The sequence below is a fragment of the Rhododendron vialii genome, chromosome 1a (assembly GCF_030253575.1).
Source record: "Rhododendron vialii isolate Sample 1 chromosome 1a, ASM3025357v1".
In the NCBI taxonomy this organism is placed as follows: Eukaryota; Viridiplantae; Streptophyta; class Magnoliopsida; order Ericales; family Ericaceae; genus Rhododendron; species Rhododendron vialii.
Genome location: NC_080557.1, coordinates 44,930,553 through 44,953,035, shown reverse-complemented (window position 1 = coordinate 44,953,035; position 22,483 = coordinate 44,930,553). Strand labels below are relative to the sequence as shown.

The 22,483-nt window shown below is 38.9% G+C and overlaps 3 protein-coding genes across 5 annotated transcripts; 2 read left to right on the top strand and 1 right to left on the bottom strand.

Annotated features, from left to right (window-relative positions):
* The first annotated feature begins 611 nt into the window (after positions 1–611).
* LOC131319938 (cyclin-C1-2-like) lies at positions 612–7,696 on the top strand. The gene is made up of 9 exons (XM_058350400.1): positions 612–762; positions 858–964; positions 1,966–2,005; positions 2,894–2,938; positions 3,045–3,163; positions 3,285–3,399; positions 5,382–5,426; positions 6,649–6,796; positions 7,216–7,696. Exons 1-9 carry the CDS (start codon positions 731–733, stop codon positions 7,318–7,320), a joined length of 756 nt encoding a protein of 251 aa, XP_058206383.1. The 5' UTR covers positions 612–730; the 3' UTR covers positions 7,321–7,696.
* Positions 7,697–9,314: 1,618 nt separating this feature from the next.
* LOC131319929 (GTP cyclohydrolase 1-like) lies at positions 9,315–13,315 on the top strand. Its single transcript, XM_058350387.1, has 2 exons — positions 9,315–10,102; positions 11,783–13,315. The coding sequence occupies exons 1-2, from the start codon at positions 9,904–9,906 to the stop codon at positions 12,940–12,942; spliced, it is 1,359 nt and encodes a 452-aa protein (XP_058206370.1). The 5' UTR covers positions 9,315–9,903; the 3' UTR covers positions 12,943–13,315.
* Positions 13,316–14,018: 703 nt separating this feature from the next.
* LOC131319918 (uncharacterized) lies at positions 14,019–22,152 on the bottom strand. Of its 3 annotated transcripts, none has more exons than XM_058350372.1 (9): positions 21,791–22,152; positions 21,595–21,658; positions 21,292–21,492; positions 17,623–17,804; positions 17,350–17,524; positions 17,050–17,261; positions 16,037–16,162; positions 15,807–15,943; positions 14,019–14,572 (listed from the first exon to the last, which is right to left on the bottom strand). In XM_058350372.1, exons 1-9 carry the CDS (start codon positions 21,828–21,830, stop codon positions 14,408–14,410), a joined length of 1,302 nt encoding a protein of 433 aa, XP_058206355.1. In that variant the 5' UTR covers positions 21,831–22,152; the 3' UTR covers positions 14,019–14,407. The 3 variants fall into 3 exon arrangements, with proteins under 3 accessions (XP_058206355.1, XP_058206364.1, XP_058206346.1); XM_058350381.1 differs by having other exon boundaries at positions 15,840–15,943; positions 21,292–21,510; positions 21,791–22,151; XM_058350363.1 differs by having other exon boundaries at positions 21,292–21,510; positions 21,791–22,150.
* Between the last annotated feature and the right edge of the window lie 331 nt (positions 22,153–22,483).

Here is a 22,483-nt window from a genome sequence, read left to right as displayed (position 1 = left end):
CCCTTATCATCTTCCACCAAAATTCTCCTATAAATACCCCACTCCATTGACCTACGAAAATACCACGATATTTTCCACACTCCACCGACCAGAAAAGAAGAGAAAAACAGAAGAAACCCAAGCTCCAATCAATAGAGTTTTAGAGAGAGAAAGAAAGAGAGAGAAAAGTGGGTTTCATAGCTACGCTCAACCGAAACTCAATTCAACCATCCCGATCACCTCCTACGACCCAAAGCATCCCCAAATAAGCTTCAATCCGATCACAAAGTCTCCCGATCAAAGAACCCGAAATCTTCTTCCTCAAAATTCAAGATTCGTTTTTAAATCAATTCGATCCGATTCAAGGTATTATAATCCTATCTGTAAGGACCATATTCCAGAGACTTTGTGTATTGACAATTCCGTTTGACAAAACACATATTTTATATCGAGTTGTAATTTTATTATTTTTATAGGCTAGTGAGTCTGTATAAGATTAGAGTGGAATGAATCATTTTTATTTGTAATCGAGAGTGAGAAAACTTGGGCCTGGATTCGGTCCAAACATCAGTGGTTCAGCAGATCAGCATTTCGGTATCCTTACTTGGGCTGGATTATCAAATCGACCGTTAAAAAAAGCCCAAATAGGGATATACCATCGTCTCCGTTTTTTCTCGCGTCTTTTCTTTTTTACTCTTCAGGCCAATCTCTCTCTCTCTCTCTCTCTCTGGAAGAAGGGGAGGACGGAAAAATGGCTTCTAATTTCTGGACTTCATCGCACTAGTGAGTGCTGGAATAATTAGTTTTATTCACTCTTCCGTTGATTCGGTTTTCGTGTTTCTTGTTGATTTTTTGTTGTAATAATTGTTTTGATGCAGCAAACAGCTTCTGGATCAGGAAGAGGTGGATGTTGTGCATCAACTCGACAGGGAGAAGGGCATCACTCTTGAAGATTTCAAGCTCATTAAGATGCACATGGCTAATTGTATGTATAGTAAACTCTCTCTGCTAAAAATATATGTATATTTGTATGAGTGTATCTATACCTATAATCCAGACGTTCTTTACATGGGTACATGTTCGTTAACAATTTGGTTTGAGCAATTTCGATTGGTGTATGTTAACCTTTAGTTTTCGTGTAGAATTTATCTCATCAGCTGGGTTGTTTATTCTTGTAATGGAAATTGGTCTGTTTATGCCGTATTAGCTTCTTTCCATGGTTTTATTACGTTGCTGCAACTTTAGGCTTTAGCCACAAAAAAAAAAAAAAAAAACCCTTTCCACTGGGTACGTCTGTAATGGTTGTTTCTGATGTTCTGTTGCACCTTGAGGTTTTTCTTCGAAATTCCTTTGGCATTCAGCAATTTATTATCACTTCATATTATTTCTTTTCTAAGGTTTTAACTGTCTGATTCTGTAGGTTACATGTTTGTTTGATCTGGTTTCTCACATGTACCAATAGGTCATAGGTGTGCTCATGTGGGCATACACAGTTCTGAACTTTTTATAGACAGAATACAAGATTTGGTGTACATTGCAAATTAAAGATTGTCAAGCAAACTTCATATTCTTAACTGCTATTAACTTTGGATAATTGATTAAAGGAGTTAGTAGTTTCTTCAAGAGCTTGTTCTAGTAAATCCCTAGGTTCACGTTGTAACAATGATCACATAACCATAGTGTTTCCGCTAAACAATAAGTTATGGACAACTTCTTCTTGTCCAAAAATGTTATGTTGTTTCCACTAACCTATAAGTTGTAGATGGTATATAGGTGGGTGAAAAGGAAAAATAGAGGAAAAAAAATAGAGGGAAAAATTAAGAGGAAGAAGTTGTGGGTAAGTGTGAACAACATGACAAAATGAAATAACTTATAGTCCAAATTTTTTAGTGAAAATGCCCCTGGGCACGCATGATGCATGCATCACTGCCAGTGATCTTGCTTTGCACATGCTAATCTAATCATATCTGTTTCTTTCTTTGTCAGACATTGGGAGATTGGCTCAAAACGTAAAAGTGAGGCAAAGGTTTGACTTCATCTTCAATGTTTTTTTTTTTGTTTTTTCCCCCCCCCCCCCCCCCCCCCCCCCGCAGTATTTGTAAGCTTATATTCCTAACAGGGGAAAATTTGAAAGCAAAGTAAGTTATAACCATTATATCAAATTGTCATTGGAGGTTAATATAAGCTGGTCATTGGCTATTCTTTGGTGTTGTGCTTGGCAATGCAGGATAAACCTATGTAGCCTACTTCCCATCATACGATATTGTGAACCTTCGCGTACGGGGATGTGTAGCAGAAAATTTTGAAATGGTATTGGTTTGCTTGTAAAGGATATCTTTCGGAGGAGATTCCTTTATACTTACTTTCTTACCTGTTTTACGAAAGATAAGGGTTGACTAGCCATGCTTTTGATGCAAATGAGGAATCAGAACAAGGTGTTCCTAGTATAACCAAAGAATGAAATAGGTTGGTTGGGCTTATTGGTAATCTCATAACTTCACATTCAGCAGGACAGACACCAAAAGTTTATGGATTGCTTGAAAGTCTAACTATATTTGACTTTTGGATACAATCATTACTTTCAGGCTTACCACTCAATCTTTTTCTGCCATATCGCATATTTGAGTCCCCTTTTTTGTAGCATGAACGTGTAATTGGTTCATTGATAGTAGCTATTGGGTCTTCCGTCACTGTTGTATCTGGGTATAATTCCTGCACTGTAATTGATTTGTATGTGGGATGTTGTTAGCATCCTTCATAGCTATAATTTCTTTTTGCATGTGTCAGTATTCAGGGACCTCCTAACATTAAATGCATTGGTCATGACTGAATATTGCATTTAAAAACCGTTTTTTTTTTTTTTATCAACTTCTAGCTACTGACGTGGTTTCTAATATGGTGATCAACCTTTCAGGGTTGTAGCGACTGCTGTTGCATACATGAGACGCGCATACACCAAGTATGTTTTACTGTGTCCTGGTGTTGGTAGGAAAATGTTCTGGTAGTGACCAGCCACTTATGGCCTTTTCTCCAAATGAACCTTCCTTGCTTTTAACCTTTGTTAGGAAAAGTATGACTGAATATGATCCGCGTGTTTTGGCTCCAACGTGCTTATACTTGGCATCAAAAGCAGAAGAGAGCACAGTGCAGGCCAGGCTTCTTGTATTTTACACCAGAAAAATATGTAATCGCTTACTACTATTTCTCCTGCTGTTCATTACCTGATACCTAATCTCCTGATTCACTTATGGAAATTTATGCTATTTGTGTGAGAATTACTGAGAACCTTTCATTTGCCTTTGCAGATACTGATGAAAAGTACAGATATGAAATAAAGGATATACTTGAGATGGAAATGAAGCTTTTGGAAGCACTTAACTACTACTTAGTTGTGTTCCATCCCTACCGTGCATTATCTCAGTAAGTATCTTCCATGTCAAAAATTTGCATCTGGTTCAAACTCAAAGTGATTTGATGATGTAGGACAGACTTGAAAGTAGGCTAAGTAAGATCAAACTCAACGAAAAAGGGGCTGTATTGGGGCAGTGAACAGTGGACGTGAACAGTGAAAGGGAAGGGAAGAGAAGAGAAGAAGAAAGGTTTTAAGATAGATCTAGGCCTCACACCTAGGTTGCGAAAGGCATCACACCTAAGGCCTCTTTAGTCTTTAGCATCACACCAAAGAATGAGATTGCATCACACAATCATAGAAGCTTTAAGCTCTTGTAAATTTTCATTCAATCATAATTCAAGTTCTTGAGATTACATCAATTGTATAGACTCCATGACATGTGTGAAATAACTACTCCTTTTTCCAAGAGGTCTAGAATGAATGTGTGTGAATGCAAATAACTATTCCTATTCCCAAGATGGATGGATAGGATGAATGTGTTACCTAATGGTTGTATGCATTAAATATGTGGTCAAACTTCCTAAATTGAAAGTCACAAGGCTCATGAAAAGTCATAGCAATGTTCCAGCCAAAGTCCAGTAAATATCCCAAGTAAGCCCCACATCATCCAACATATGCCAAATTAAAGCTTGAGCCTTAGAACCATCTAATCCATGCCTTTTATAGACTTTTATTGGGTGCTACCATTTTCCATCATTTGACCAGCCCGATTTTGTTGTTTCTATTCAAGAAATAAGTGTGCTGGACCTTGTCAGAATCGTACGATTCACGATTTGTATTGTACAATTCGATACGATTCGGTGGGTAATTGATACGAATAGGCTGCCTGAATCGGAAATGGATGCAAATCATAAGTGAATCAGTGTGAATTGTTCGATTCACTTAAAATTTCTGAAATTTGTTTTTTACTCATGTTTTGCTTTTTGGTTGTTCAAAAAGGGTTCAAACTATTATTTTAAGGTCTTTAGTATTGTTATATACCATCTTTTGTCTATGTTCCTCCTTATGTAACATTATAGGTAATGAGAAATAGAGACCTATTATGAGAGTGAATCGAAAATGAGAAAGATAAATGGAATACAACTATCCTAAAGACCTTCTAAGGGTTTGTTTGTACCTGTAACTCTTCTTTACTAAAACAACCATAAGTAGGATTTACGAATCCTCGTTCCAATAGAAGCAGCTTACGTAATCCTCCACATTATTATCAAATCATCATTTAGAAGAAGGTTTTTATTGATTTAGGCGTAAAACTTTCATTTGTAGTATATATATTTTTGTTACCCTAATCAATAAGCATAGGTTTCCATGCATTAAAGAAATCATGACCGAATCGGAGCGATTCACGATTTGACAACTATTTGCTGGTACATGGGATAGCATTGGGGGAATCCTATCTTTAGCCATTGTAGTAGACTCATTTTGTTTGGTGCCTGCTTGGTTCTTTTATGCTTAAAAATTGTATCTGTTTCTTCTACAAGACTAAAACCAAATACATGATGAGTCCTCATACAGAAGTAACCTTGACCCTTTCTCTACCATGATATGACTATTCATGGGAAGGGTTTGAGTATGGTCACACCAGATGTCTCTATCATTCCGGTAGTGGATAAATGAATATCATGAGCTTTCGTATCGTGCCTTGTTCTACTTATTTGCCATATCAATGAGCCTAGGACTATGATCTCAAAGAGTAGTACCCTCAACACCAGGCTTGCCACTAGCTTCTCCGTGGGTTTCTTTTTAGGAGTAAGTTGTTATATTGAGCTGAATTTTGATGCTTGTACTTGAGCTTTTCAACTTGCAAGTTCGCTAACTTCATCATATAAGCTCTCTCAAATTCTGCTGGGATTTATTGGAGTACCAAGGTTGGAAAATCAAGTATCAGACTCAAATTGAGCCCCCTCAACTTAGTTTTTTAGAATCAATGTTCAGCAATTATTATCATGACTTCTTTTTCTTTCTCTCAGTTTTACCCCTTCTGTGGCAGGTTGCTCCCGGATGCCGGCATGAATGATGCGACTCAGATATGTTGGTAAAACCTCAATGATCTATTCATCAAACTTGTTTGTTTAGATGCATGTCTGCATGCTTAGAAAAAAGTTACTTCTTTATATGGTACAATGTAATAATTTTTCCCATCGCATACTCTGGTAGAGATCCCTACTGCAAACATGACAATGCATGGTAGAGTTTTGACGTAGTGACTGAAGAGGAATTGGTGGCTTACATGATTAGGTTATTTTGCTGGATTGTTTAGTATTCTTGTGATGCTCTCCTCAGCTCTGTCTTCCTCAGCCAGTTAAGAGGGAACTTTCAGAAAAGGTTGTAAACAATATAAAGAACTTTCTTGACGGATTTAAACTTAGAGCATACAGGCTGATGATTTAGGGGTACCTTTGAAGATACTGATCACAGGTAGCTGTGTTAGCAATCTGTTGGATATTTGGAATATTGATCCAGTTGGTGAAATTATTCACAATAAACCTGCTGCTCCTCCATGTTTTTGTGGATTAAATACACCATCACCCAAAACATTTTGCATGAAAACCGCGGCTCCTCACTATTTTCAAGGATTAAGGACACTGTCACCTCTTGGCTTGCTAGTAATTTGTTCTTGACAAGATTGATGTAGTATTTCGATGTCACTGTATTTGCCATAGATTTCTCATTTCTCCACACTGCTTGTTGCGGACAGATGAGATCACATAAAATTCTCTGCTTATTTCTGTGGTCCAGGAAACTGAAAACGCCTGTGTATGCATGCAAAATTGATCAAATGATTTCCAAACGGAATAAGAGGATTGAGTGACTGGTTACTGGCCGCAAGAATAGGTTTTTCGATCTTTTATTGTTGGAGACTTGTTCTAGTTGGGAAGTAGTTTGAAATGTTTAAGATGGTAAAGAATGAGATGATAATAAATAGTTAATTTATGCCTTCTTGCTTCAGAGAGACGCTGGAAATGCTTTTTTGTTCTAGGAGAACCATCAATTTTCTTTTATTCCCTTTTTTTTTTTTTTGGTTCTTTTGTTTTTCTCTGTCTATATATCAGTGGAAAGAACATAGAATAAATTCTCACAAGTAATCCTCGTTCAGTTTACCTCTCTCTCTCTCTCTCTCTCTCTCTCTCTCTCTCTCTCTCGTGTGGTGAGCATTCTATTATGCAGAAAACGGTTGATCTTTTTTTGTCTTGCAGAGTTTCTGACATGTCAAACACGAACCCTTGAGCTTACCCTGGCATTTTGAAACCTTACAGGGGACTTGTCAATGATACATACAGGATGGATTTAATTTTGATACACCCACCACACTTTATTGCTCTAGCCTGCATATATGTTGCAAGCGTGCTCAAAGATAAAGAAAACACTGCTTGGTTTGAAGAGCTTCACGTTGATATGAATGTGGTAAAGTCTTTAAATCTGAATTTTGTCCTTGTCATGCTATCGTTTCTGTCCTTAGACATACGTCTAAATAGGAACATTCTTTTAGTCTCCCCATTGACATGATCTTCACTTGCAATACTGAAAGCACCTTTCTGTCAATTATTCATTGAAGAAGCAAATTTCTTTCAGTGAGCAGTATGTGGGATTGAGATAAGTTTCTGTCCTATGTTAAGTCTTAAAATATCTAAAGATAATTTCTCAGATGTTTTTTAATTCTTTTATCTTTGCATTATCTTAAGTGGAGCTCTAAAGGCTCTATCAATTGCCAACCTAGTTGTTTTTTCCCTGATTAACTTTGAGTTAGGGATTTTCAATGTTTTTTTTTATCCCAGGATTTTCTTGTTTGCTTCCTAAATCTTTTATTGGTAATAATTTGACAGGTGAAGAATATCGCAATGGAGATACTAGATTTCTACGACAGCCACAAAATGATATCGGAGGAGAGGATTAATGCTGCCATGAACAAGCTTCCTTTCAGACCATAAATGGGTTGGCTACTCAGCTACTCCTTCGGAAATAATCTGCATGTTCACTGAAACGTCTGGAGTTAGTGCCCTAGTGAAGAAAATGGTCAATTATTTATATGATCTGTAATGGACACCACATTTGGGTTCTTGTATGTGTATTGTGTACTGCGTACTTACTTACATGTGATGAGTCCCAAATTTTTAGGGGACTGTCTGTCTATTAGGTGTATACACGAGGGATTGAGAAGGTACAAGTGAGACCGACTACTCTGTGATTGCGCTACCACGCTCGCAGAGCCAGGCCAGTTATGACTGTTATTTTGTTCATCCATGCAAAAAGTGAGCGAATATTACTCACCTTGTGCGAGCTTCAAACAGGGTCCTAGTTTGGTGACTTCAGCTGTTAATTCTGAATAGTGTAGTTAGAAAGTCTAGGCAAAATGTTCTTTTTATTTGAGTTTTGGTTTTCGGTCGAAAGTTCGAGTCTAAATTTCTGAACCAAGACGTGTTATTCAATCAAATACTTTAATATGATGTGTAGTTCAGCTGATATTTTTGCTTCAATTGTACAACAATCAAGCCTACAAAGTAATGTAAGTGGAAAAAACCAGTAGGGACTTGATATTCTTTTCGCCCATAAAAAATGGGTGCAAAAAGGCGTGGAACCTTTTTTGGAAGGTCCTATAATTGGCAAGATAGAAGTAACAATTAAAATGATGCTATGATATACTACCATTAACTAGAGGAAGCTTTATTTTTTTCGTTTTTAAAATAATGACAATGAACAAGAGGAAGCTTTTTGGAAGCTCCTTTTGTGACCAAGTTTTTTTTTTGGATCTTTCGTGGAGGTGGGTTTTTTTTTTACCTTTTCCCATCTGTTCTTTCAAAAATTAGCATGGTATAAACTTTTAATATATACCCACCCAATATACTAATGGTCACTGACTTTTGATAGGTGTTACGTCTAACTCATTTTCGACTTCACCACATATGCATATAATGAATAGTAAGATTAGCATGCGATTGACTTATTCTTCTTTTGAGGTTGACAAGACACACCTATCAAAAAGCCATCGATCAGAGACCTCATATATTACGGTTCACGGGCTTAAACTCTATTATATAGTATCAATCATTAAACTAAAGAAAGTCAAAAAAATCATAAGAGAAACAAGCCACCTTATGCATACTCAGAGAGGGTTTAATGTTAAATAGTGATATATCATATAAAGAATTGATTTTTACGCTCTTCTTTTATCTAAATGCATTCCTTTTTTTGTAACATGATTATCCTTTTTATGTGTGAGGGAAAAAATATATGAATGATAATTTCGTAATTACACATGAATGAAAACAAAAAATAGAGTGTGCTTAAATGAAAGGAGAGTGTGAAAATTGATTTCCAATCACATATTCTTCCAATGAAATTTTCTTCATTCCACCAACCCTCCAATTTTAATTTAATGTATAGTAAAACAAAGAGAGAGAAAAGTGGAGTATAAAATAAATTCCCCGGATATGCCGGATCTAAAAGTGCAACTTGGATTCTGTGTAGATGTGGTTGCTGGGTACCAAGGTCAAGTCCGGTTTCCTACCAACCGGTTTGGTTTAGCTTTCGGATAATTGTGGACTTATTTTTTTGGGCCCACCGATCTCGCAATAATGATCGAAATCGTTTAAATTTTAAATGTTGCAAATCGGTACGTCGCGGAAAAAAAATTACTTCAATCCGACATTGATATCTATGTCAACATCTTATATTTGTGAAGGCTAGAATGGCTGGTGAAAATTCAGATGGTTCGTTTTGTCGTTATAAAAATGCAAACCGTTGGCCTATCCCTCGCTATCGAATCAATCTATTTATTTACAAAGACATACTTATTTGTAAGTTTTAAAGTATGAACGATTCTGATTATTTCTGTAAGCCCGGGATAGGCCGACAATGGCTCAAAACTGAACCGAACTAGTTGATAAGAAACTGGACCGGACCTTGGTCCGGGTTGGTGGGACGTAGACCATTCCATGCCCTAAACCCTTTTGGTGGGTCCAGACCCCAACCGAAATTTCCTCTCTTTTCTCTGCGTCCCATAGTCGCACTCTACCAGCCTCCACCAACCGCCTTCTTCCTCCTTGACCACCACCACGACGGCCGCCTCATGCAAACATCACCAAGAAAACAACTTTTTCCAGCTCCCGTACAAAAAAAGTACCCCTTTTGTGCGGGACCCACATTTCCGATGAGGATATGAAATCAAAAAAGAAGCCCTCCCACACATTCCAAGATCAACTGCAACCTTCCATTTATTTACCTGCATATAGTCATTATATACATTCTACACATATTTCCATCGAATTTCTCTGTCCTAGTATTTTCCATTCCTTCACCTTCTTTGTGGACTGGGTTTTTATCGGCTTGATCTGTGAGACCCATTAGTAAATTTTTTTCTTTTTTTCATCTGGGTTCAGGTCATATTGGTTGTTTTGGCTGATTCCTTGCTGGGTTTTTTGTTTCCAAATCGGAAAGTTCGATTTGATTCCCTTGTTTTTGTTGTCGTGAAATCTTTGATTTGTGGGTGGGTTTCTATTGTTTTTGGTCTGTCAATGGGGGCTTTGGATGAGGGGCACTGCAATGGGGAGGTAGAGGGGTGTTTTGAGCTGGATTTTGAGAAAGAGGTAGAGACGGTGGCCATTGAGGATGCTGTGAAAGTACTGTTGCAAGGTCTGGGTGAAGATGTCAATAGAGAAGGTCTCCAAAAGACCCCGCTACGTGTTGCCAAGGCCCTGAGAGAAGGGACCAGAGGTGTGCCAACATTCCTTGCAAATTAACATAGAAACTGTCTTGGATCTAATTGTTTCGATTTTTTTGTTTGAAAATTATACTTAAGGGATGTGATTCATATGTATCTTTTGTCTCCTCAGTTTGTTTGGTTGGAAATATTTTGTATAGTTTGCCATGATTCTTATTGCTGAAACTTGGCATGTTAAGGATTAGACAGTAGATTTCTTCCCTTAATTCACTGGTTAAACTAAATGGCCATAGAATTACACCCACAGTTTTTAACCAAGATGGGGGTACCTACTTGTTTATCTACGACCGTTCGGTTCGGGTTTCTTGCTCGTTTGCTCTTCATATAACATAATGGGAATGCTTTTTGATTAGCTTTCAATGGAGTTGGGTTATTGATAGGAGCAAAGTAGGTTGACTCGTGTTGATTGCAGCTATGGCCTATTATATGACCGGATACAAAATTGGATTGAAGTTGCATATGGCAACGGTAAGGTCAATGATGCTATATAGGACAGCATTTTGGATAACTAATTTGCTAGAAAGATCCTGTTCCTGCGACCATCTTGTTCTGGCTGACTCTGTAACACATCTCATTGAGAGGCCATCTGCCATCTTCCATCCGTCTCATGTCATGTGCATTTGGAGCATTATTTTCAATGTTACCTGATGTTTGAGGTTGAGAATCACATTGTGCATCTAGTGCCAGACCAGAGTACAGGTTTGTGCACTATCTACCCCTTCCGCCCCTCCCAGACACCTTTAATGGGTACTAACGTGGCGTACTTTTTTACAAGGATCAGGAGAGGAAATCCATCCGTATTAATCAAAAGCCAATCATTCTCAACTCTTGTTGGATGATAAATTGCAACCTAGTGTGTGATGTACTCTGTTACTAGTTGTCGAAAGTTGTGTGCTTCTTGAGGTGTTTAAAAGCCACTTCTCCAGATTGAAAGGAGAGAGATGGGAGGAGGGACACTACAACACATATGGCCTTTTATAGCATGGGCTAATACAGAGTTCTTCGGAACGCTGTGTATTACATACTACAGCGCTTTTTGCATGCTGTGAAAAGCATTTTTTTCTTGTAGTGGGACAGTATCTTCTTGTGTAGCGAGATTACAACTTACAAGGGTACTACTTTTATGTATGGTTGTGACTTTGAGTTGGGATCAATGGACAATAAGCTGCGGACATATGACTGGATGGAAGTCTAAATTTCTTTCCCCATCTCTCAATGGGATATAATCCCATTAGCTTGAGGTCCGTCTACCCTGAACACCGATGCTTCAGGCCTCTCAGAGATAAAGCAGAAGTCATGCTTCAGCAGTTCAGCATAGATGACAAGCTGCTCCCTGTGGCAGCACCCCTAGCCATCCCTCCCCTTGAAGCCACCTCACCACGACCTCTTTCTTTAGATGCTTGGGACATAGTAGTTTATGTTTATTTGAAATGCTCTTTGGGTATTTGACTTCTGTTCAGTCTTGAACACCTCTTCCATGTTAAACTGCTGGTACAATCTCTATGTTTTATCATTTTTTTGTCTTAAGCTTGAATAAAATTGAAGCAGCGAAGTAAAATAAACAAAGAGAATTATGGAGTAGTACTTTTCGCTCATGTGTCTGTTATTATAGACTTGGACTTGTAGGTACTGCTGAATTTTAGTGATTGAAATATTTTTACCTCCTGTTTCAGGTTACCGACTAAAGGTGAAAGATATTGTCCAAGGTGCTTTATTCCCTGAAGCTGGATTGGAGACCGGAACTGGTCATGCTGGAGGAGTTGGTGGGCTTGTGATTGTTCGAGATCTTGATCTCTTCTCATACTGTGAGTCTTGCTTGCTTCCCTTCCAAGTTAAGTGCCACATTGGGTATGTCCCATCTGGGCATCGAGTTGTAGGACTAAGCAAGCTCTCTCGGGTGGCCGATGTATTCGCAAAACGACTACAAGATCCACAACGTCTAGCAGATGAAATATGTTCAGCTTTACAACACGGAATCAAGCCAGCGGGCGTTTCCGTCATATTGCAGTGTTCACACATTCACTTCCCGACTTTAGAATCAGCCTTTCTTGCATCGAATCACCACGGATTTGTAAAGATGCTGGTTACTTCAGGTTCAGGGGTTTTTGAAAATGAGAAGGCCGATATTTGGGGTGATTTTCTGAGTCTTTTGAAATTCAGAGGCATAAATGTGGATAAAATCCATCCAAGAGACTCTGCTGACAATTGTTGGTGCCCATCTCAAACCACCTCTAAAGTGGGCCCTGCCAATTCAGGAATGACTGCTGCGGTATCTTTGATTCTTCGGTCTTTGGGTGAAGACCCGTTAAGAAAGGAGCTTCTAGGAACTCCTAATAACTTTGTGAAGTGGCTATTTAATTTTAAGAACTCTCATCTGGAGATGAAGTTGAATGGGTTCGTTCTTGGTCGAATGGATGCTCTTAAATCCATTGGTGATGACAACATCAAATCTGAGCTAAACTTGTCGTTTTGGTCTCAATGTGAGCATCATCTTCTTCCCTTTCACGGTGTTGTGCATATAGGATACATCTGTACTGGTGGAGTCGATCCAATTGGAAAGTGTCTCTTACAGTCGATAGTCCATTTCCATGGTTTCAAGCTCCAAGTACAGGAGAGGCTCACGCGACAAATAGCCGAGACCGCTTCATCGCTGTTGGGGGGAGATGTAATGGTGGTGGTAGAAGCTAACCATACTTGTATGATTTCTAGAGGGATTGAGAAGATCGGGAGTAATACTGCCACAGTTGCTGTCTTGGGTCGATTTTCTACTGACCCTGCCTTTAGGGCAAATTTTTTGCAGAGCATTCCGAATTCTACTACCCCTGAAGGATGAGCAACTTATCTAAGTACCGCCAATGGGTTATTTTCTTTGCCTGGCAAAATCTTTCCTTGTTTCGGCCTTTTGTAGTGGACTACCCCGTGGCAGAGACATTTCAGAAGCATATCTAGTTCGGGATTTCTCTATTCTGCAAGTTTCCAATCTTCTATTTTGTTGTCTGAAGCATTGAGAAGGACAACATAATTGGCTACAAGTTTTTTTTTTTTTTTTGGCGTAGTTGCAACAATAATGTAGTGCCTCCTTTCTGAGAGGTTTTTCACCGACGTGGGTGGTTGTTCGGATTATCAAAGATTTGAGTAAGCACCATTTGACTGATGCGAGTAACCGATCAATATTTACATCAGGAAGTATTGCCATTATCACTTCATTCCATTCTATGGTTTTGATCTGGCATTGTTTTCCAAAGTATGCATAGGAAGTATCAGATTCAATAATTGGTTTTACCAGGCGCAAATCCTACCCAGCTTTCTGTATTACGAGCGGTCCTACGCATTAGAAATCTGGAGAACATGCCGAGTTATGGTTTGGCTTGTTTTTATCTTTGGTGAAGTAATTTTTCTTTATTACATTTTGGCTCAATTATGACCCTAGATTAACGAAACGAACGGTCATAAAAGACAAAGTTAAGCCACGAGAATGCGGGTCGTGAAGGATTAGACTAGAAAATGAAGAAAATCAACTTGAATTCATTATCTTCATCCCTTTTTTTTAGGCCACCTTCATAGCCCAGAAATCTAGGAGCCAAACAAAGATTTAAGGCATTAGTTTGAATGGAATCGTGATCCTGTTTCTATTGGGAACAATCTGCTGGAATAGTTCAATCCGGGAGTTTAGGAATCAACATGATTTATGAGCTGTTTATATTATAAACAAAGTCTTTTAAGGCAGGAACGAGTGGTGTAACTGGAGTTCGAAATCGAGAGATATGAGCCGTTTATGCAGCCTCCGGCCACTTAGGATAACCTGTTCTATCCAAATACATCACATAATGTTCGCCACCATTCGTCAATGAACTTAGACTGTGTTTGGATCATCTACTTGTAGAAGAAAAGGAAAAAGGAAGAGAAAAATACACGAAAATCAGCTAATCTTGTGCACAAATCTCAACAAAAATTCATGATCCAAACACAGCATAAAAGTTCATATATACAGACTGTGTACTTCAACTACACAGTGGAAACTGCTCTACCGTCGCATGCCAGAACACTCCCTCTCTTATTCTGATACAGACTGCACTTGAAATCCAGAAGAAAAAGATTTTGTAATACAAGCGAGACGAGCTTGTTTAGAGTGAAATACAAGAGTGGGATGAACCTACTCCCAATTTCAGATGTCCGACACATAATTTACACACATAGACAGTCCAGAATATATATGCACACATTTATTCACATTGTGTTTCAGCTTACAGGATAGAAAGCTTATTTATAATTCGAGGACAGACAAGTCAATCAAATTCCTAGCCCAGCCACAGGTGACGAATTGAGTGCCAATCGATATGAATACTTGACGGAGGCGGACGAACACGATGAATAGGGGCACGGTGATGCATATGGGTTGCGATTATGGCAATCCACAGGACAATCAACAGGCAGAGACACACTGGTAGAGATTTTCTAAAAACCTGCATGTAACTATTGCAGTCAAACTTTCTGAGGAAAATATTATGTGAAAAAAGAGTCGGTTAATAGAAAGAGGACCACCCATTGAGTCATTGACTTCTGCTAGCCGAATCCCCTACAGTGTATTTACTATTTACAGTTGCTCCACCAAAAGTATCACAACTCAAGGTATCACTTGCATAATTTGTGTTATAATATAGTAAGTTAGTAGTAGGATTCAGGAACCTCCTATTGGGTCGCAAATTATCTCAGAACTGCACTCCCAAGACTGACTCTCCTAAGAACCTTGCTCCCATTGAGAAATGAGCATGCTTCCTACTAGGATTGAACTTCTTGAACATATAAATCTCAACGGATACAAAAATAGTAAAAGATAACGAGCAAGTAAAAATATGAAGTAATGATAAGATAATAGCAAACTATCAATCAAATTTGCTCGATTACTTGGTATCCACAACATTGACTTGTATTCCCTAAGCAATATTTGCAACCAATACAAAGTACGGATCATAATATTTATACGCATAAATAGTTTCTAAACACTCCTCCCAACGCTCCCAAACAAGGAGTTTTTATAATCCTCAACAATCCCGCTCCCGCTGGAGCCCTTCGTGCAACTAAGGCATACTGCTACGTTTCAAGAATGCTGAGCTTTGGAGAATCTCATTTTCTATTCACCGGATGTTTTGAAAAACGCATGGCTGAAAAAAGAGAGAGGCCCCTAAATTGGCGGTGAAATTGGTGGTAACCTAATCAATGTTTTCAGGTAAACAGGGACAACAGATGATTTTTCCACCAGAAGTGCTATGGAAAACAGGAGATGAGCCCCCTGAGGAATATTATGGGCTAATATGAGGGAAGGAGAAACTTCCGATGATTGATAAATTTTGTCACCTCCCTGTTTAACTGTTCAAACCATAGCACAACATGACAACAAATGTAACCTTAAGTGATGCATTTTAGCTTTGATGTAACAGCTAACGACCCCAAGAATATTATAGTTTACTAATAAGGGGAGTTTTCAATGAGGGAGCTATGGAGAATATTATAGTTTACTACTCTACCTCATCTCAGAGAACAGAAATTACTAATCCAGATATCTGTTGATTGAAAAAAAAAAAACCCCTCTGTCTTCAAAGTAAAGTCAGTGGTAGAGAAGTCCCAAAAACTGAATGCTCAAATGCAGGATCAAAAGAAAACAACAAAACAAATAACCCAAAAGAGAACCGTAACTACCACTGATGGTAAATCTTGCCAAAAAGAGCAAACCTTTCTTGGAACCCATTCCTTGACAGGAAGATTCCTATCAGCATGCTCAAGGGAATAACGAAACATATCAACTATTGCCAACTCCGTCGCTTTATCACAGCTTTCTGTAAGCACAAGTAATTATGATTAATCTCATGGTGATACTTTATAGGAAACCAATTGGGACTGCTGGAGCAGCTAACTTTTGAAGGGATTACCTGGAATGTCGAAAATCTGCTTAGTAGGCGAAATGCCCAGCAGCTCCCCTAAATGAACACGAACTCGCGCACGGTCGGAAAGTGAAAGTAAGTCTCCATGTGTGACAACAATAACTGGCTTGTCATCTGTAACATGGGAAAAGAAATATTAATCTCCCCCTTGGTCCCTCCATGATTTATCCCATCTTACTTTTACTCTTTTTTTCTTATTCCATGGGGAGCAAAATATAGCACTAACAGTACATGCACTTAAATTATAAGATTCAAGTTTTCTACCCACACAGACAACATGCTCCACCTATCAGTACGCTTATCTTGTAAGGCATAGAAGAAAAAATGAGGTATAATTAAATCACTAAAATATGGTGCCCGCTCAAACATCTCTAGAAATTAATATACCATAGAGTCCGACCTAAAGTTTAACTGGAAATATGATCCCCACTTTTCTTACGCTCTATAAGGAATTTAGGAGACACATTAATCCATTACAGACAAAATTTTCACCTATTAAGAAGCTACTATAAAAAGGAGGAATGCCAAAGACACGTGTTTAACAAGTGAGGTAGGACATGATTCCCTGGAGTTTGATTGGGGACATCACTTCAGTAGAGCCAATTAGAGACAATGGATCCATGTAACCACCCAATAAGTATATGTGACGAAGGCTTGTTGAGGTTAAGATTGTGCTTGTTCGAGAGGAATTTCCAGAGTACTGCTACGTGCAAACCAGGTGCAGGTGATTGTCGAAGTGTTGATTTCATCCAATCCCCATCCCTTACAATTCATGGTCTTCTCATAAAAAAACAAATTCAGTACCCAATATAATTAAAGTTCAGTTGGATAGTCATTGTCAATACTTGGAAAATTGCGAAGTCTCTCAGAATTTTCGAGTTCACCACTTGGGCTATATTCCACAGAAACATTATGAGGTTATCCAATAATCTGGTAAAAAGATATTTAAAGAGTTCAGGTCTGGAAAATTTCTAAAAGACGATATACGAACCCCTTGGTACCTTTAAATGACAAGAATGGGCAGCTGAAAGTTGTGGCAACCATCTGACTATACTGTTTCTCTGCTTCATCATCAGTATACATGGATTTCAAAATTGAAACACCATTAACTACAAATATAACGAAATTAACCATCCTGATCTCATGCGAACCATAACCACTCTGGCGAGCTTTGCACTTCAATCTGGTCTTTAAACTAGAACTGTCAGTTTCCCTGGTAGGCAAAGGGGAGTAGTCCAGAATTAAAGATATGGAAAATCCCAATCCACAAAAGAAAAGCCAGGCGAAGTTACTATATTAACCTGATAACCAGTTCCCCATGCCGAACTCCTGTTGTCATCCAATGAGTTAGCATTTCCCTGTTAGTTGATGACTCATCAGACAAACTGCGAGTATCATATAGACAGAAAGACGTTGAATCTCTTGGGATCATATACTCCTGGAGAAAGTAGGTCCCATCTCCAACAGACGCATTATCTGGCACAAGAGGATTAAACTTCATGAAGCTGTAGTAAACCATAATAACTAAATTAGCAGAAACTAATCAAAGGAGAAGGGGGGATAATTTCAGGTACATGAGACTTGGGCCCTGTCCGGTGCAAACTTGTCATCTTCAAACACCCTGGAAATTCTATTCACAAGGCTGCTTTTTCCAGATCCTTTTGGACCAATCACTAACAGTGATGTGGTCTTTGGGACATCATAGTCACTCAACTTCATTCCACCCGCCACCTCCATCCATGCTCCAGGGTAATAACTGTCAAGGATGTAAGATTGCCTCAGTTCAGCTGACGTAGCTGAAGCATAACTAGAGTTTTCAGCCATCACATAAAATTCTGTACCGCATGGACTATAATACAATCTACTGCCGATGAGAATTAATTTCTACGGTAATCAACTGGATTAGGATAGTGGAAATAGCCCACAAAGTCTCTAGAGCTTCAACCTATCAAATGATACCAAGAATAATAGCAGAGAAAGGCCCTTAAATTTTGAAAAGCTTGCACCAACACAACTGAATTAACTCCAGTTCCAAACCAATATAGCAGAACACAAAGCAAACCTTAGAACCTCATACCTTGAAATACATATCAATCACCTTATTACACTCATGTGAGATTTCCTCCAGTTAGATACTTAGATTACATGCAACTATCGGTTGCACTGGTTATCAATGATACTGCAACAGAGCAGGTCCAAAAACAATAATACAATAGTGCATATACAGCATCAAGAAAATGCGCTAATGGTGAATGCATAAGGAACACAGTAATATGTAGAGCCAAATTGAGAAACAAGATTCTGCAGTAATTGGATTGTGATGCTACTCGATTCGACAAATCAAAAAAGTATTACTTTCAATAGTTACAGCCTATTGGAGTTCTGCAATTTGTTGACAATAGGAATAGTGGTTCTAGTTCTATGAGTTATCCTAGTTTAGTAGGAAATGCTAGGCAGTAATCTTCACGAGGCTATTCATAACCTGCAGACATAGGAGTAGACAATGATGAAACAATTCAAGGAGCACCATGTCATGTACACCTATAATCAATCTCGCACCATCAGCAGTAGAGAGGCGCCTGAAATTATTTAGTGGTCCCTTTGTGGATGGTAGCAATTTACAACTGCAAACAGAGCCACTCAATCTATGATTCTATGCACACTGGAACACTCCTACCATACACCACCATGAGCCACCTCATAGAACATAATGTCTTCAGCACAAACAAGTAAAGTGGAGGCAACGTGAATATCTTGCTATTTTTTACTTTTGGCCTGCTTCATAACTCTCATTCTAAACATCATCCAAAATTATGCCAGCATTGGCATCCTGTGAAGTTCCAACCGACTTTGGTAAACTAAATTTGCCTGCTGTGACTCTTTTCTTTTACTGAATAAAGAAACATGAGTAATAAGATGAAAGTTCCGTCTTCTAACTGTCATCCAAGACAGAAAGAAAAGTTTCAGTTAACTACATAATCGTTGTATGTTATGCCATGGTTCACATACAAAAATGCTTTTCAGGTACACAACTTTTAGTTTCAAAACTTCACTGACTTCGTCAGTTTTGGGGATAAGTTATCGCCAGACAGCCTAGGCTTGACACCATAATTCGCAAAATAGACTACAAAATCGAATAATGGAGAAATCCAATAAACAGTAGGAGAGAATAGGCCTGTGAGTATCAGGGCCTGCAGTCGCTGCCCTGAAGTCGATGCTCCTTCCCACGTGAAGGTCCAAACGGAATGCAACAGCTCTAAGATACAACCCCCATGCACTCCTCATCAACTGGTCACGGCCACAGGGAGGATATGCAGTTAATGAACAAGCATGAACCAAGTCGTCTGGTGAAACCGATAAAGGTAGTGTGTATTTTAGAGGAGAAAGAGACATATACCATCATTGCTACTCATAATGTCCCAGAACACTACATGAAAGAGAGTAATGGGAAAATGATGAACTCAACACTATTCCAACCTCCATATTGACATTGGGGAAGCAATGAATATGATCACTTGAGCAAGATGCTCTCCAAATTGCATCGACACCAGTCCGGGTAACATCAGCAGCCCCATTCATATGTTCTGTTCTTACTTTGAATTTAACAAATTTGTTAAGGGCCATGTTTTTCTAGGGACTTGTCAAATTTATTTGTAGGACCATCAAACCAACATGGTCCTTTTGTGCAATCGTGGCAGCATGTTAGGTCCTTAGATAATTTTGATCAAATGGGCGAAAAACAGTTTATGGTAGCCAACAACCTTACTACTAGGAACCATAAATTGTGAGTAAAAGGGCAAACCCAGTGCACGAGGCTCCCGCCATTGCGGGGTTTGGGAAATGGTTGATGTACGCAACCTTACCCCTGCAAGCAGGAAGGCTGTTTCAGTGACTCGAACCCGTGACCTCCAGTTCACAATGGAGCAACTTTACCGTTGCACCAGGCCTGCCCTTCAGGAACCATAAATTGTGAGTATTAACGATAATTTGTGACCAGCAGCTTGCTACAAGGAACTCCATTCTGGGCAATAGTATTATCAGTCTACTGAGAACCATTTTTTCTAATGTGGTAATTTAGAAGCTCACAGTTTGAATTAGACTTCTATTTTCAGCGTATGTGGCCTGCGGTCTTGAACCCACTCTGAGCCACTTGTTTTCATCCACAGCCGTACACCCATTGCCATTAGGAACCACTTTTTATATTTACTAAACTTCTAGTTTTTCCTTCTCAAGGCCAGTAGTCTTTTCACTACTAGGAGCCCAATAAGTTCTACGAATAAGCCTTGCCTCGAAACTACAATCTCAACACAGAAAATCTCCTAAACTTCAAACGTAACATAAATTCAGAAGATAATTAACTCTTTCCAAAATATTAGCATATAAAAAACATGAATATACCACATGGTTCAAGTGAAAATTATTAATAACCAAAGAATGCAACCTGTAATATAGGACTGTGACTCAATGAAGAAATGCCAGAGAACACGAAATCAAAATGCTCAATGCATCAAAGATTCAAAATTAAGTACAAAGCCATCAAAGTCTACGTGAAGCAATATGATTTGCTTTAGACTGTCGGAATAATTGCGCAAATAATGCTATTTTAATTGAGTAGAAAAATACGACAATAACAGAAGCAGGAGAGAATTGGCTGGTGAGTTTGAGAGGAGTGCAGTCATTGTCCTATAAATGTGGTAGTGTAATTCATAATCCAACAGTTCAATCATAAATTTGAGGTAAACCAGAAGTATATACAGCATTCACAATCTCCGGGGCCGTTTTAACTTTTATTGATTAACCCTATTTGTGCTCATTTGACTATCTTGTGCGCAAAAGAGATATCATAGGTGACAAATGAAATCTTTCCAGTAAACCAGACCCTTCCATAGCTATTTCACACAAGCTTTTGCGTGCAGGAGGCAGAGGATCACACAATTGCCCTACCATCCCATAATCTTGCTAATATGGGAAACAATGAATATGATCACTTGAGCAAGGCTCTCCAAATTGCTCCCATATGAATGGCCGTAAAATCTAGGCTAGCCCCATTAGTCTGGTCTGTTCTTGTATTATTGCTCCTTCTTAATAGTCATCCACCACTACATCAATCATTGATCTTAGTCCTATAAATAATTTCCAAGTGCTCCTCCATCATAAAATTCAAATACACCAAGAATTCCTCAAGAAAAAACACAAGAAGCATTATGAGACAACAAACCCTAGTGACCTAATTAGCGAAGTACCTCAGGATTTTACTTTTGGCCGCGTCCAAATCCTCACTCCGACGCTGCAATTCATTATAATTTTCCAAAACATCCCTATAAGCACCGCGCTTCCTCCTCTCATCGAAACAACTCGATGATACGCATCGACCCACGTCTTCACATACCCCAAAGTCCACCCTTTCCTCTCCGCCCAAAGTACCACCGTTCCCGTCCTTCGGGCTTGAACCCTCCTTCCTCCTAATTCATAAAAACACAATGCGACCGTTAAAAAGTAGAATAAAGAAAACGATCTTGGAAAACGGAAACAAATTGAACAAGTACCCGATTGGAGTGGGTAGTCGGAGAGAAAGTTGCGGGTATTCTTGCTCCAGCATTGATTCCTCTTCTGCAAGTTCAAAATTTGGAATGAGGGCATATTTTGTGTGTTTAAAGAGGTATATGGAAATATGTGTGCCTCTGTGTGTGTGCGCGCGCGCGTGTGTGGGTGCGTGGAGAAAGTTAAAGAGAGGGAGAGTACCGGAGGAGGAAACAACAGACGATGCAGTGTCGCCACCCATTAGCTTGATTGATCGCTTCTATGTGCGTGGAGCCCTTCTCTCTCTCTCTCTCTCTCTCTCTCTCTCTCTCTCTCTCTCTGTATGTTACTTAAAGAAGGGAGAGTGGACTTGGGTTTGCTGATGAAAGAGAGAGAGAGAGAGAGAGAGAGTGGGTAAGGTCTATGAATTTTGGGATAACTTGCTGGTTAAGACATGCGAGAGGAGGAGGTGGAATCGGGGGAAGATACAATTTGGAAGGGACGTGATTTATTGCGTTGGTTTTACGGAAGATTTCTCAGAGTTATGACAGCTGTGGGCTCTCTCGCCTCTGGGTGGTAGTTTACGAGGGAGGAAGAATTACGTCCTGTTTGGGAGTTATGGGAACGGTGAAGAGAAAATAATTTAGAAAATTAGTTTTAGGTCCACTATATATGTACTTCATAAGTCCATAAATTCATCTATTAATTTTGTAAGGTTTCAAGTTTATTCTAGGGTATCTTAAGGTAGGGTATAGATTACCGTAACGTAGGGCACCTTAGGATTTAGACACTTTTATAGGATTTTAGAATGTACTTTTCTATTATAGAGTTTTATGGTGCACTTTTCTATTATAGAGTTTTAGTGATTTAAGCACTTTCATAGGGTTTAGGATTTTAGGCACTTTCATAGAGTAT

What these genes read in the sequence shown, in the direction of transcription:
- LOC131319938 (XM_058350400.1), top strand. Translation starts at nt 731, where the DNA reads ATGGCTTCTAATTTCTGGACTTCATCGCACTA. An exon ending in TTCTGGACTTCATCGCACTA is followed by an intron (nt 763 to 857) that starts GTGAGTGCTGGA and finishes GTTTTGATGCAG; the next exon opens with CAAACAGCTTCTGGATCAGG. An exon ending in AACGTAAAAGTGAGGCAAAG is followed by an intron (nt 2,006 to 2,893) that starts GTTTGACTTCAT and finishes TCAACCTTTCAG; the next exon opens with GGTTGTAGCGACTGCTGTTG.
- LOC131319929 (XM_058350387.1), top strand. Translation starts at nt 9,904, where the DNA reads ATGGGGGCTTTGGATGAGGGGCACTGCAATGGGGAGGTAGAGGGGTGT. An exon ending in CCTGAGAGAAGGGACCAGAG is followed by an intron (nt 10,103 to 11,782) that starts GTGTGCCAACAT and finishes CTCCTGTTTCAG; the next exon opens with GTTACCGACTAAAGGTGAAA.
- LOC131319918 (XM_058350363.1), bottom strand. Translation starts at nt 21,830, where the DNA reads ATGGGTGGCGACACTGCATCGTCTGTTGTTTCCTCCTCCG. An exon ending in CCCATTCTTGTCATTTAAAG is followed by an intron (nt 16,163 to 17,049) that starts GTACCAAGGGGT and finishes CCCATGTTACAG; the next exon opens with ATGACAAGCCAGTTATTGTT. An exon ending in GCAGATTTTCGACATTCCAG is followed by an intron (nt 15,944 to 16,036) that starts GTAATCCCTTCA and finishes TTGTGCTTACAG; the next exon opens with AAAGCTGTGATAAAGCGACG.